Source organism: Pan paniscus, chromosome 2 (genome assembly GCF_029289425.2).
Source record: "Pan paniscus chromosome 2, NHGRI_mPanPan1-v2.0_pri, whole genome shotgun sequence".
NCBI lineage: Eukaryota > Metazoa > Chordata > Mammalia > Primates > Hominidae > Pan > Pan paniscus.
This window is the reverse complement of record NC_085926.1, coordinates 154,713,629-154,727,039: the sequence shown is the minus strand read 5'-3', so window position 1 is coordinate 154,727,039 and position 13,411 is coordinate 154,713,629. Positions and strand designations below refer to the sequence as shown.

General features: G+C 40.3%; 1 protein-coding gene across 1 annotated transcript; it reads left to right on the top strand.

Moving 5' to 3' along the window:
* Window positions 1-2,043: 2,043 nt before the first annotated feature.
* Window positions 2,044-4,043, top strand: LOC100993460 (proliferation-associated protein 2G4-like). Its single transcript, XM_034957648.4, is given in 2 exon segments — window positions 2,044-2,333; window positions 2,335-4,043. Coding segments are annotated over 2 exon segments (1,464 nt in total). The 5' UTR covers window positions 2,044-2,243; the 3' UTR covers window positions 3,709-4,043.
* Window positions 4,044-13,411: the final 9,368 nt, after the last annotated feature.

The following is a 13,411-nucleotide window of genomic DNA, read 5'->3' as shown; positions in this document are numbered from 1 at the left end:
ACAACAACCTGTCTTTTCAATTTTAGCAAACAGGAAGAATTGTCAGCTCACAACAGATTGCCTCAGTCTTGCATTGCAACTGGAGAACATGATACAGTCAGACAGCGTGGCTCAACCTTTTGGCCGAGCTCATTTGTAGGATTTGATATCAGATGATTCGATATAGGATATATGTCCTGCTGAACCCTGGGGATGACCTTGAGATTAAAGTGTTTTCCCTTCCCTGTTGCTAACTTCTCTGTGGTCTGTTGACATTACGTCATGTTGCAAACTATGAGTGGTAGAGACTGGAGACTGCCGTGTCAGGGTGTAGTGACCTGATTAGTCCAAACTCCTGCAGGGGAGACGTGCAAATAGATGAGCCCCAACAGGACCTGAAGAACCATGTGGTTTTGAAATTCTGGGTGGATGGGCCACACCCTGCATACACCTTAAATCTCCTGACACTTTGAAGGTACAATTATTGCTCAACAACTCCAGGTTAATTAGATCTTTGTATGATGTGATTATCATAAATGTAACTTTTTAAATGTAACTTTTAAAAATGTACAAATGTGTGCATAATATAAATGATAAAACAAACTTGCAGTTAATGTCTTATAAGGGCATAAAAATGATCCAACTGGATTAACACCTTTTAAAATATAGTTTATTCCTAGCAATAGTTAAACAGTTCATTTTGTAGCTTAACATAAAGGCCTAAAGAAAATGAAACATATGAAGGAATCTTATTACTCTGCACTATGCAGTTTGTCATTTCACTTAAGTAAAGATTCCTATGAGATTTTTAAATTAATGATTATTTACAAAAGGCTTTTGAGAGTGTTGCTTTTACTTTTATGTGGTTTCAAGGTGGGGAGACAGATTAAAGATGTTAAGTAAAATATTCCATAAATACTGTATCTACCAAAAATAAGAGAATTAAAGCATTTGTGGAACTTTACTCATAGAAGATACTTGGTAAATATAGTTTATTACTCTAAATTAATATAATTCCCCACCTGAAACAATAAATGTAGCATGCAATATATTGTTCCCTGTTTGAGGACAGATACTGCTGCTTATTGATATTTGCATTGCTCATACTACCCAATAAGTGATGATGGTTGAATGAATCAATTAATGAATGAGCATGAGAGAAAACCCATAAGAACTAACCTCCCATTCTAATCCCTAGGCCCTCCCTGTTTCTCTTACTGAATGCCTTTCCAGATTATTGATGCTTTGCATGAGCAATAAGGAAAAAGGAAGCAATCCAGATGGGAGCGTAGCTGTGGTCAGATGTCTCTGAAATGAACAAAGTATTTGCAGATGTTTCAACAAGTGGAGGGGTTGGGCTGAGTCTAGGTCACAGGAAACAACTTCCACACCTTGGGGCTACTACAATAAAGGTATCATCACTTACCAGCACAGGATTCTGTTGGAAACTTGAAAAGGCACTCAGGGTTGGAATGCTACATGAATCCAGACTTGTCTCAGGAATGCCACAAGTGATCAGAACTAAGTATAGAAATTAATGTGGTTTGTAAAAATAGCAATAAGGATCATGTTTATCTGGGAATCAAATCCTTTAATCACTTTAGACAGAACTAATGAAACTAGAATAAACCATCATTGATTGTGAGAGTCTCCTTCTAAATTAGTTGGCCTTTGGCTTTTAGAGAGCAAAGTTCAAATTCCAGTTCCTGTCTGACAGGAAAGTAAGTCAGACACAAAGTAGATAGTCTTTTAGACTTCAAACTGAAACAGCAGGGCATAAAGGAGATCTGAGTCTTGAAGAACCTTTGCTTTCAGAGTTGCTGAGTTCAGTATTGCTAATGCAGTATTTTTCATTGCGCCTTTTGAGGCTGTTCATTTTAGATTTATGATATTTGCCTTTGTTGGTAAATATGTTCAAATATAAATAAAAATTTTGTATTTCCTAATGAAAAAATTCTAACTTCTACTCTTTTGTGCATGCCCTGTTCTGAAGCATGTTAACTTTCTAGCTGCATGGTGGATAATAGGGCCCATGTTTATAGATCCCAACTGTAAAGATAATAAGACACAAAGGCATCTTAAAAAGTGATCTGAGCAGCTTCTCGTCCTCGCCTGCCTGCCCGCTCGCTCCCTTGCTTGCTCGCGCTTTCCCTCGCCCTCTCCTCGAGGATGGAGGGGACTCTGACCACAGCCTGTGACTGGGAAGGGAGACAGATGCAGCGGCGGCTCAGGGGAAACGAGATTGCAGTGGTGGTAGTAGGAAGATGTCGGGCAAGGATGAGCAGCAGGAGCAAACTATCGCTGAGGACCTGGTCGTGACCAAGTATAAGATGGAGGGTGACATCGCCAACAGGGGTACTTTGGTCCTTGGTGGAAGCATCTAGCTCAGGTGTGTCGGTACTGAGCCTGTGTGAGAAAGGTGATGCCGTGATTATGGAAGAAACAGGGAAAATCTTCAAGAAAGAAAAGGAAATGAAGAAAGGTATTGCTTTTCCCACCAGCATTTCAGTAAATAACTGTGTATGTCACTTCTCCCCTTTGAAGAGCAACCAGGATTATATTCTCAAGGAAGGTGACTTGGTAAAAATTGAACTTGGGGTCCATGTGGATGGCTTCATCGCTAATGTAGCTCATACTTTTGTGGTTGATGTAGCTCAGGGGACCCAAGTAACAGGGAGGAAGGCAGATGTTATTAAGGCAGCTCACCTTTGTGCTGAAGCTGCCCTACGCCTGGTCAAACCTGGAAATCAGAACACACAAGTGACACAAGCCTGGAACAAAGTTGCCCACTCATTTAACTGCATGCCAATAGAAGGTATGCTGTCACACCAGTTGAAGCAGCATGTCATTGATGGAGAAAAAACCATTATCCAGAATCCCACAGACCAGCAGAAGAAGGACCATGAAAAAGCTGAATTTGACATACATAAAGTGTATGCTGTGGATGTTCTTGTCAGCTCAGGAGAGGGCAAGGCCAAGGATGCAGGACAGAGAACCACTATTTACAAACAAGACCCTTCTAAACAGTATGGACTGAAAATGAAAACTTCACGTGCCTTCTTCAGTGAGGTGGAAACGTGTTTTGATGCCATGCCGTTTACTTTAAGAGCATTTGAAGATGAGAAGAAGGCTCAGATGGGTGTGGTGGAGTGCGCCAAACATGAACTGCTGCAACCATTTAATGTTCTCTATGAGAAGGAGGGTGAATTTGTTGCCCAGTTTAAATTTACAGTTCTGCTCATGCCCAGTGGCCCCATGCGGATAACCAGTGGTCCCTTCGAGCCTGACCTCTGCAAGTCTGAGATGGAGGTCCAGGATGCAGAGCTAAAGGCCCTCCTCCAGAGTTCTACAAGTCGAAAAACCCAGAAAAAGAAAACAAAGAAGGCCTCCAAGACTGCAGAGAATGTCGCCAGTGGGGAAACATTAGAAGAAAATGAAGCTGGGGACAGGTGGGTCCCATCTCCCCAGCTTGCTGCTCCTGCCTCATCCCCTTCCCACCACACCCCGGACTCTGTGAAGCGCAGTTCTTCTTCTCCACCTAGGACCGCCAGCAGAGCAGGGGTCTCCCTGCCCCCACCCCAGTTCCCCAACCCACTCCCTTCCAACAACAACCAGCTCCAACTGACTCTGGTCTTGGGAGGCGAGGCTTCCCAACCACAGAAGACTACTTTAAATGAAAAAAAGAAATTGAATAATAAAGTCAAGAGTCAAAAAAAAAAAAAAAAGTGATCTGGACTAGACTAGGCAAATTACTAGCTTTGTGCTCTGATACATTACCATTTGAATCCCTTTTCTAATCTCTGATATGGTAACAATTAGAAAATGGATTTGCTTTTTGGATCAATGGGCAAGAAAAGGATTATTTTCTAAAGTAATTACCTGAAAGTTTGGCAACATTGAATATAAATTTTCCCTAAAAACCCTAAACTTTTGAAGTGAAAAGACCATAGAGCAGCATACCTATGGACACGTTACTCATAGAGACTAGCTTTTTATCTCCCCAAAATGAAAGGTTTTTTTTTTTAAGTTTTAAGAAATGAAAGAAAATGCTAACACTATCACTAAAATTGACCAGCATATTCGGGGGATAGCAAAAAAAATAGTTAACTCTAACATTATTGGAGAAGTATACATATGTTGCTTTTCTACTTGAATTGCCCTTTCTGAATATTGGAATTCAATATACAAAAGTTAAATGTCAATGTTGGCAATAAATCCTTTTGTCTTTTTTAAAAAACTAGAAAAATCGCAGAGGTGTATCAGACTCTCTGAGTTTCTCTAACTATTATAAAATCATATCATTACAGCCATGAAGAAATTTAGATGTCATGAAGATCAAATTCCTCATTTTATAGATGAAGAAACAAATTCAGACAGGATAATTAATTTATTTATAAAATACTATTATTATTATTGCAAGTACTATGCAAGGCACTAGTATTAGCCTGAGGATTCAGCAGTGAACAGGACAGATGTGGTCTCTTGCCCTGAATCACCACAAAGTTAATGGAGGAGCTGGAACCGGAAATGAGCCTCTAGATTTCAAACTGAAAGACTTCCATTAATCAACTACTGACTCTATACCAGACCCTAAGTGTTTCACCTAACATTAAGTCATATAACCTTCACTAATTTAGAATAAGGTGGAACATGCCTTCCCACTCCCGATGTCTCTCCTGTGTGTAGGGAGCTCTTTTACCATAATAATCCTGGCTCCTCTTTGTTGGCTTATTTACTTTACCCAAGGGGAGAGTGACTTATCTGAGTTAGGAAAGAGTAACAGCATGAGTAATCCAGCCCCTTCCCTTCTCTTTTTTTGGGGTGTTGGGGGACTGAGCTGTCTGAAGGGAATGTTTGTTCGGGTTTGCTCTTCCAGGCCCTAAGGAGAACAGGAGCAGAAGGAGTCCTCTTCAGATCTTGTGATTGGGTAGACAAGTCTCCTACTGGGGTTTAAAATTAGGAAGCCCACTTTCCCACAGGTATCAGTTCTCTCATCAATAAAATCTCAATGTGTGTTTGTGCAAGAGAGAAGCATTTCATAAAAATAAAACTAAGCAACTGGTACTATCATATTTGAACCACCTAAAACCAGCCATGTTCTATCCAGTATGTATGCGTGTGCCTCACATTCTGACCTCATCTGTCACAGCACCCAAGAAATGATGTCTTAAAATGATATTAATATAACCTTCTAAACTGCTTTGGTGCAATTTCCATAATTTCTAAAATGGTGAAGGTCAGCTGTCAGGCTTCCTGGGGGATAAAGTAGTGAAGTGAAAAGAACATGAGATTTATAGAATCAAACCTAGATTTGACTCTACTCTGAATACATCTCTATAATTCTGAACCTCTGTTTTTACCTCTAAATAACAACATGGATTGCCTCACTGAGCTAACATAGTTAAGGCCCAAAGAAGATAATAGATGCGTGAGTGCCTTATAAACTATAAAGGACTTTGAAAATGTTAGCTGTTTTACAGGTTTAAAGGGCAATCCTGTAATAATAGTTCTCATATTTACTATAGATTTTAAGCTTCACTTTATACACAGATGGTTGAAGAGTTAGGCAGTTGATTGCTGCCTTGATGGTTTATTTAAACCATCATTTAAACCATTATTTAAAGGCTGAGAATCACTTTACCAACTGAGCTCTCCCGCCTTCCAACCTGTGTTACTTAATTTAAAACATAAAAGCTCCTCTTCCATTGCTGTCTACATTTCTACCATTAGTCTTTTGCATTAAGCAGTCCATTTCCCAGTGACCTCCTTTGAGTTCTGAGCAGGTTTGTAAAATATTTTCCTACTAGGAAGAAGCAGCAGTACACTTAATAATTGGAGTAGAGTTGGGGGAAGATAAAAAGAGAAGTTGGCAGCAGGTAAAGGGCACAGAAAAGTCTGGGCTATGGGTCTCAACCAAAAGTACTGATAAGGAAATGGAGGAAGGATTGGAAGGTATCCAGGAGCAAGGGAACATCTTTTCAAAGTGGCACCTTTTTCATAAATTGTTTTAAGTCTTGCTCCCTCTGATGAATCTGCAATATTTCAACCTGAGAGTCAGGAGAAATGGATTCCAGTCCTGCCTTTGACCATCCAGCTGTGTGACATTGGATATGTAACTTGGCCTCTCTGAGTCTCAGTTTCCTTATCTATAAAATGAAATCTTTGGACAAATGTTTTCTAAAGCCATTTCAGCCACAAATATTCTATAATTCTAGCAAAGATCCCATGATCTTTCATTCCCCTTTTAACATTTAAGTCTTATCTTCCCCTAGGGGAGAAAAATTATCTTAGAAATGTCTGAAGAAGTAGTAGTAGTAGGAGGAGGAGGAGGAGGAGGAGGAAGTGGGAGAGGAGGAGGAGGAGGAGTAGTGTGCACGTGTGTGTGTAGACAACAATGGTTATAACAAAGTTGTAACAGAACATCATAGGCCAGAGAGAAGCATTTCATAAAAGTAAACAAGCAATTGTACACTATCATATTTGAACCATTTCTGCTTAGAAGTAAAAAACTCTCCCCAAAAGTTTTCCCAATTATAGTTGTATTTTGACATGTTCTCAGTTCAGTTAAAATACTGTTGAACCCTCCAAATCATACTTGAATTATGATAGAATACATACCAGCATTTAAAGCAGGCCACCACTCTAAAAGCATATAGGCTTCTTGACAATTGCTTTAAATCATAAGGAAATAAATGAATAAAATATGTGCTGTTGCACATATTTTAATCCTCAAATCAATACATTTTTCTCCTTGGTGTGGAGGACTGATTCTCTGTGTTGTGCATGGCGGTAATTCTGTTCACTGCATAAGTAGGTTCAAACAACAGAAATAACAGAAAGAGGTCAACCACATATTTTGGAGTTCTTGGAGTGGAATTTTTTTAATAAACACCAAAGCTACTAGAAAGCTTATGAGAGCATGCAAAAGACATGGGTATGCCTTTGGTTCTAACAGATTTCCATGATAATACTGAATCAGTGGATCTCCTCTCCAAATGTTTCATTCTTAATACCTTTTTTCACTTAATATATCTTGAAGGTCATTCCATTTAGTACAATTATTGTTTACATTTTTATAGATGTACCATAATTTAATCAGTTCCCTGTTCATCAAAATTTAGGGATTTTTTTGGCCAACATTTTGTTAGTAAAACATTACTGCAATGAATAATTTTGACATACATCATTTTACGAGTGTGCAATTATATCTGAAGGATAAATTTCTAGACTTGGAATTACCTGGTCAAGGGTGTGTACATTCGTAGTTTTGGTAGAATAGCTGGAGATTCATGTATTGCCATTTTCCCTCCCCACTCCCTAGCAGTTGAGAATTGTTGCAGTATAATGACAGATATTACTGACAATGGGAGAGTATGTTCCACATGTGAATCGTGTGGAGGCAGAAAAAATAGAATCACTGGCCCCCCGACGGCTTTTAGTTAGTATTTTTTATTCATCAAAGAGAGAATCTGCTTGACCAGGCTCGTCATGTCAAGCCCAGCCTCCTCAGGGTCTCCCAAAGTCACTAGCCCAGGCTTATTACCAACTTTGGTTATTACCACCTCAACTAAAGTCCAGTCTGGTGGCTCAGGGTCACCATGAGCCTAGAGCTGCCTCTCTAACAGGGGCTGTTGACTGAACAGGGTCTTATTGGAAGGAGCCTTGGACAGTCAAACATTTGGATTATCATATCTATAAGGGCAAATATAATCCCAGTTTTCCCAGGACAGTCCCCATTATGTGTGTGGCCTGATTACTAATAGCGCTCCCTTTCATACTCATAAGTTTCCAGTTTGGACTATAATTTACTAATATTGCATAAGGTGGGTCAGTTCACACTGTGCTGTAAGGAGCCCTGGAGGTTTGTAAAGGTGCCTAGGGAGAGACATTTAGAGGGGAAAAAGAAGCCAAGCAGGTGGGATTTGGGACACATTGTTACTGTCTAATGTGACTAAGAGAAGTTTAAGCTTATAATAAATGAACAGATTTCCACCTATTAGGAATTAGATGGTTCTTAAACCTTTTAAGTCAGATTAGTTGTTTTCTTTCTACTGATTATACACAATACACACACACACACACACACACACACTCACACACACTCTCTCTCTCTCTATTGGGCATTGTTTTCCTACCAAAATAGAGAATTGAAAATCTATTGGGGTAGTAATCCCTTGACCTCAGCAGATATAATATCCACACTTACCACATATTTGACAATTTAGATGGGGCTAGATCTTGAACTAATGGACCACGCATGGCTTTTAGCAAGAGCTTCCCTGGCAGCACTTTCACCTTATACAGTCAGACTAGAGTCTGGTCTAGGTGAGAGAATGGGCAAGAATGACATTTTGAGTTCAGTTCAGAGATGCTTTATTTTATTTACTTCCAAGGCTGCATGTAAGCAGTACAAAGGATAGACATGAGGTAAGGCAGATGCAGCTGTCCATTGCCTCCTTTGTTTTCCAGAGACATCATAAATTTGATGGTCTTGGCAACTGGAGAGAATGAGATGTCTTGGAGGTCAGGGGAGCCCAGAAGTGTGGGCTATCTTTCATACCTCCAGCCACATTAGCAACCAGAAACAACTTATGCTACCATATGAGGCAAAAAGGTTACCCAGCAAGCTGTTTCATTCAGGCTAATGTTCAGATTCCAGATCTTGAAAATGCTTGCTGTGCCTAGCCTGGTGCAATCTCTCCTTATCTACACCTGGGCCGCAGGGTGTAGTTTTCCACTAATTTTGCAGGCAGGCCTGCCCTTGGTCTACCACAAACATATTTAGCCTTTAAGTTCTCAAACAAACACTTGGCCTTTCGAATTAACACGGGCTAAAGGACATCTGTGTTGATTCTGATTGTCTAACTCCTAGTGCCAGGCTTTCCATTTTGCTAATCACTTTGCCTCATCTCTTGCTGATTACTCCTGATTGCAAAAGCCTGGCTCTTCAATTGCTTCCTGATTCTCTTTGTCCTTCAAAACTATTTCTTCTGTGAAATAATTCATCCCTTACACACATGCAACTGTCATCATTTTCTCTTCACTTAAAATGTTTATTCTCTCCACTTTTGTTTCCATCATAGGCATGTGCATCCTCTTCAAACAGTCTTCATAACTCTTCAAACAGTCTTAAGCCTTTGTACTTTCTGGACACAATGGAGTTAAGAGTGTTCATAAAGTACCCCAAGATCTATACACAATCATAGCAAACAGGATCAATGACTAAAATGACCACCAACGAATGGTAATGTCATTAGCCTATGCTGAGCAGGACAGATGAAATTTTCCTCTGAAGCATAGTTTTGTGGATACATAAGGAAGTCCATTAATTTAAGCTTCTTAAAAAGAGAGGAGCATTTTTTTTTCTCCCTGTTTAACCTCTTTCTTCCCTTTCTCGATTTTTCAACTAAAGATGGCTTCAGATCATTTGTGGATTCCAAAGAAACTATTAATGGCTTGGATGACAGGGAAAAAATAAGTAGAATGGAATGAAATTGAAGATGACCTGCTATTTACATGAATGAGGAATTAATGTAAATAAAAACACTTTTGTTTTAAACCACTAAAATATCAGGGTCACTTGTTATTGCAGCATAACTTAGCTTGACCTGACTGCTAATCCACCCATTAATTCCAGAAAGCAAAGGGAAAACAGCAATAGGGATGTTTGAGAGGAGAAAAAAAGTCAAGGAGATTGTGACAACATGAGAGAGGAGATTTAGCTGCCAATTAGACATCAAGAAAGCCTCCAAAGTATATAATACAGGCTCTGATAGGAAGATTAAGGACCAGAGGATCCAAATGGAACAAACCTGCACAGTAACTTTCCTTCAGGAAATAGGAGGATAGTATTATGGACTAAGTGTTCCCCTCCCCAAATTTAATATCTTGAAACCCTACTCCCCAGTGTGACAGTATTAGGAGGTGAGGCCTTTGGGAAGTAAAGATTACATGAGCTCATGATGTAAGAGCACTCATGAATGGGATTAGTGCCCTTATAAGGGCCATGAGAGAGCATGCTACTCTCTGCTCTTTCCCATGTGAGGATACAATGAGAAGTCAGCAGTCTACAGCCTAGAGTGACCTCACCAGAAGTCAACCATGTTAGCACCCTGATCTGGGATTTCCAGCCTCCAAAACTGTAAGGAATAAATTTGTACTATTCATATGCCAGCTAGTCTATGGTATTTTTGTCAATAGAAGCCCATACAGACCAACACAGGGAGAAAAAGAATGAATTAAAGAAAAAAACTATCTTATTCTTAGTTGCCTGTAAAGTAGAAATGAAACAGTCTTTTGGGACTAGGACTATGAGAAACTCCCAGGCTTTTCTTTCTTCTGGGCCAAATTTGACCACCTGAGGTATGATTGAAAGCCCCAGATGAAATTCTTAAGGTAGATCATACAAATCTCCATGAGGAGGTGCCATTTCAAATGGGGCATGGAGGTTGTAATTCTGGTCAGGCTACTGTCTGGTCCCAATTTCTATAGTTAATGCAACCTATGTAGAATGCAGGGGTCCCAGCTAGGGAAGCCAAGCCCTCAGATGGTGTACAACACAGGGAAAGGTGCTTTTTAGGGAAGTTTCTTACCTTTTTTACATACTTTATGTCAACTGTATTTCTGATCTAGTTGATGTTGGAAGCCAGGAATTTTCTCTCTGGAGCTGAGAGACTTTATATTTAGAGGTGGGATTTCCCCAGAGTTTGAGAATTTTGTATTCATTGTTAACATTGTTGCCAATATGGATAACTCCTGCCTGTGACAGGTACAGATTATGAGGTCAGTCACACCAACTTCCTAGGTCTCTAAGATGCATTAGGGCAGTGATTCTGAAATTGTGGTCCTTGGAGCATCAATATCACCTGGAAATTTGTTCCAGCTGCATCCAACACCTACTCAATGTAAAATTCTGTGAGTAGGGTCCAGCAATCTCAGCTTTAACAAGCCCTCCAGGGGATTCTAATGCACACTTAAGTTTGAGAACCACTGCATTATGGGTATCTGTCTGAACAACAAGCATGCATTCTTTCTTAAGGCAAGTCTTAATAGCCCAAGGCCAAGACTGGTATTGTTCCACATCCTCCTCAGTTGGCAGCAGGCCTCACTATCTTCATAGTACATCTCAAAATGGAGGAGGCCATAGAAAGGGCTCAGTTCTTTTTATATTGCCGAATTGAGCACCTTAACCAACTCCTCCTGGGCCAATCCAGCTCCGGCCTAAGTCAGCTTTGGGACCCATAGACAACATAACCTTCATTGCTATTGTATCTCCCTCCATGTAATTTCCACATAAGACTGTTAAGAGGCCTCTGATGAAATCTACCCTGCGAAGCCACTATTGTCTCCATTCTATACACATGGAAACTGAGACATGGAGAATCTAGTAATTTGCCACAGTCACAAAGTTAGTAAGTGATGGAGTTGGGATTTAAATCCAGTAAGTCTAACTTTAGAATCCATTGGGAAATTGTTTGGAACATTCCCAGATGCACACTTTGAAAATGCTACTCTGAGAAATACTGTCTACATTGAGTTGACAGCAAATGTCAAAAGTACCCTGTAGTATCAACCTACTGTCATCAGTCATTTTGTTTTCCAAAATGTGGCAGTTGACCAAAACATTAATTAGTGAAGATATAATCTATTTTTTTTTGAGACAGAGTCTCACTCTGTCACCCAGGCTGGAGTGCAGTAGCTCAATCTCAGCCCACTGCAACCTTCACCTTCTGGGTTCAAGTGATACTCCTGCCTTAGCCACCTGAGTAGCTGGGATTACAGGAGGATTGCATCACCATGCCCAGCTAATTTTTGTATTGTTAGTAGAGACAGCGTTTCACCATGTTGGCCAGGCTGGTCTCAAACTCCTGACCTCAAAGAGGTCACGCCTGCCTCGGCCTCCCAAAGTGCTGGGATTACAGGCATGAGCTACTGAACCCAGCATGTCTGATTTCAAGATAGATATTTTATTTTTTTCTTAAACTGTTTGCTCTTCAAACCTAGGGTCAAGATGCCAACCTCCCCCGAAATCCAAGCTCTACTGTAGACATCTCCCTGGGATATCTAATAGACATCTCACACTGAACATGTTCAAACAGAATTCCTCATTCTTCACTCCCAACCTGTTCTTCCCTGGTCTTCTCTTCTCAGTAAACACACCATAGTAGTCAAGTCAAATCCTAACAGTCTTTTTAAAATTCCTTACTTACCTCTTTCTCCTATATCTACTTCATCAGCAAGTCATGGTGATTCTACTTCCAAAATATATTCTGAATCTATCTGCTTTTTCCCATTTCTACTGCTGTCACCTCGTCTAAGCCACCATTCAGCTCTCAACTGTTCTTCCCATGTTTACTACCTGAAATGGTTTGGCTGTGTCCCCACCCAAATCTCATCTTGAATTGTAGCCCCCATAATCCCAACATGTCATGAGAAGGATGGGTGGGAGGTAATTGAGTAATGGGGGCAGGTTTTTCCCATGCCGTTCTCCTGATAGTGAATAAGTCTCACAAGATCTGATAGTTTTAGAAAGGGGAGTTTCCCTGCACATGCTCTCTTGCCTGCCACCATGTAAGACGTGCCTTTGCTCCTCCTTCACCTTCCGCCATGATTGTGAGGTCTCCCCAGCCATGTGGAACTGTGAGTCCATTTAACCTCTTTTTCTTTGTAAATTACCCAGTCTCAGGTATGTCTTTATTAGCAGCGTAAGAACAGACTAATACACTATCCTACCTCCTAAAATCCATTTTACACACATATTCTGAGTAAACTTTTAAAAATATACATTGACTTATATGTATCTCCTCTTTAAATCCTTCAGGAGCCCCCTCTTATTACGTTTGGAATAAAACCCAAATGCCTTCCCTGACCCACAGTGGCCTCACAGGATCCAGCCCCTGACTATTCCTTGGCCTTACCTCCTCCACACTCACCCTTGCTTACCCCTCTTTAGCCACCTGACCTTCTTCTGTTCTTCAAACAGGACAAGCTCATTGCTACCTCAGGGTAGCAGTACTGCTTCCTCTTCCTGAAAATGTCTTTCTTGGGATTTTGGCTGACTGACCAACATATCGCCGTCAGTTCTCAGAGCAAATGTCGTTTCTTAAAAACCTAATCCCTAATCACCCTATTTAAAGTAGTGCATTCCCACCCCACCATAGTACCCACTTACTGCCTTCATAGTGAATGGGATCAGAGCTGCTTTGACATATTAACCATTTGATCTATAGGTAATCGAGAGACAGCAGATGCAAAAGGCTCTCTGCCTTTTTTTTTTTTTTTTTTTTTTTCAGAAAAAATGTCTTCCTGATATTCCTGGTACCAGGAAGAAAAGAACATTCTTGTTACCAGAGATGAGGCATTGACACTGAGATGAGTGTGCACAAGGAATAAAATTTAAGAATGACCCTTAAATTGTATTAGTTTCACCCAT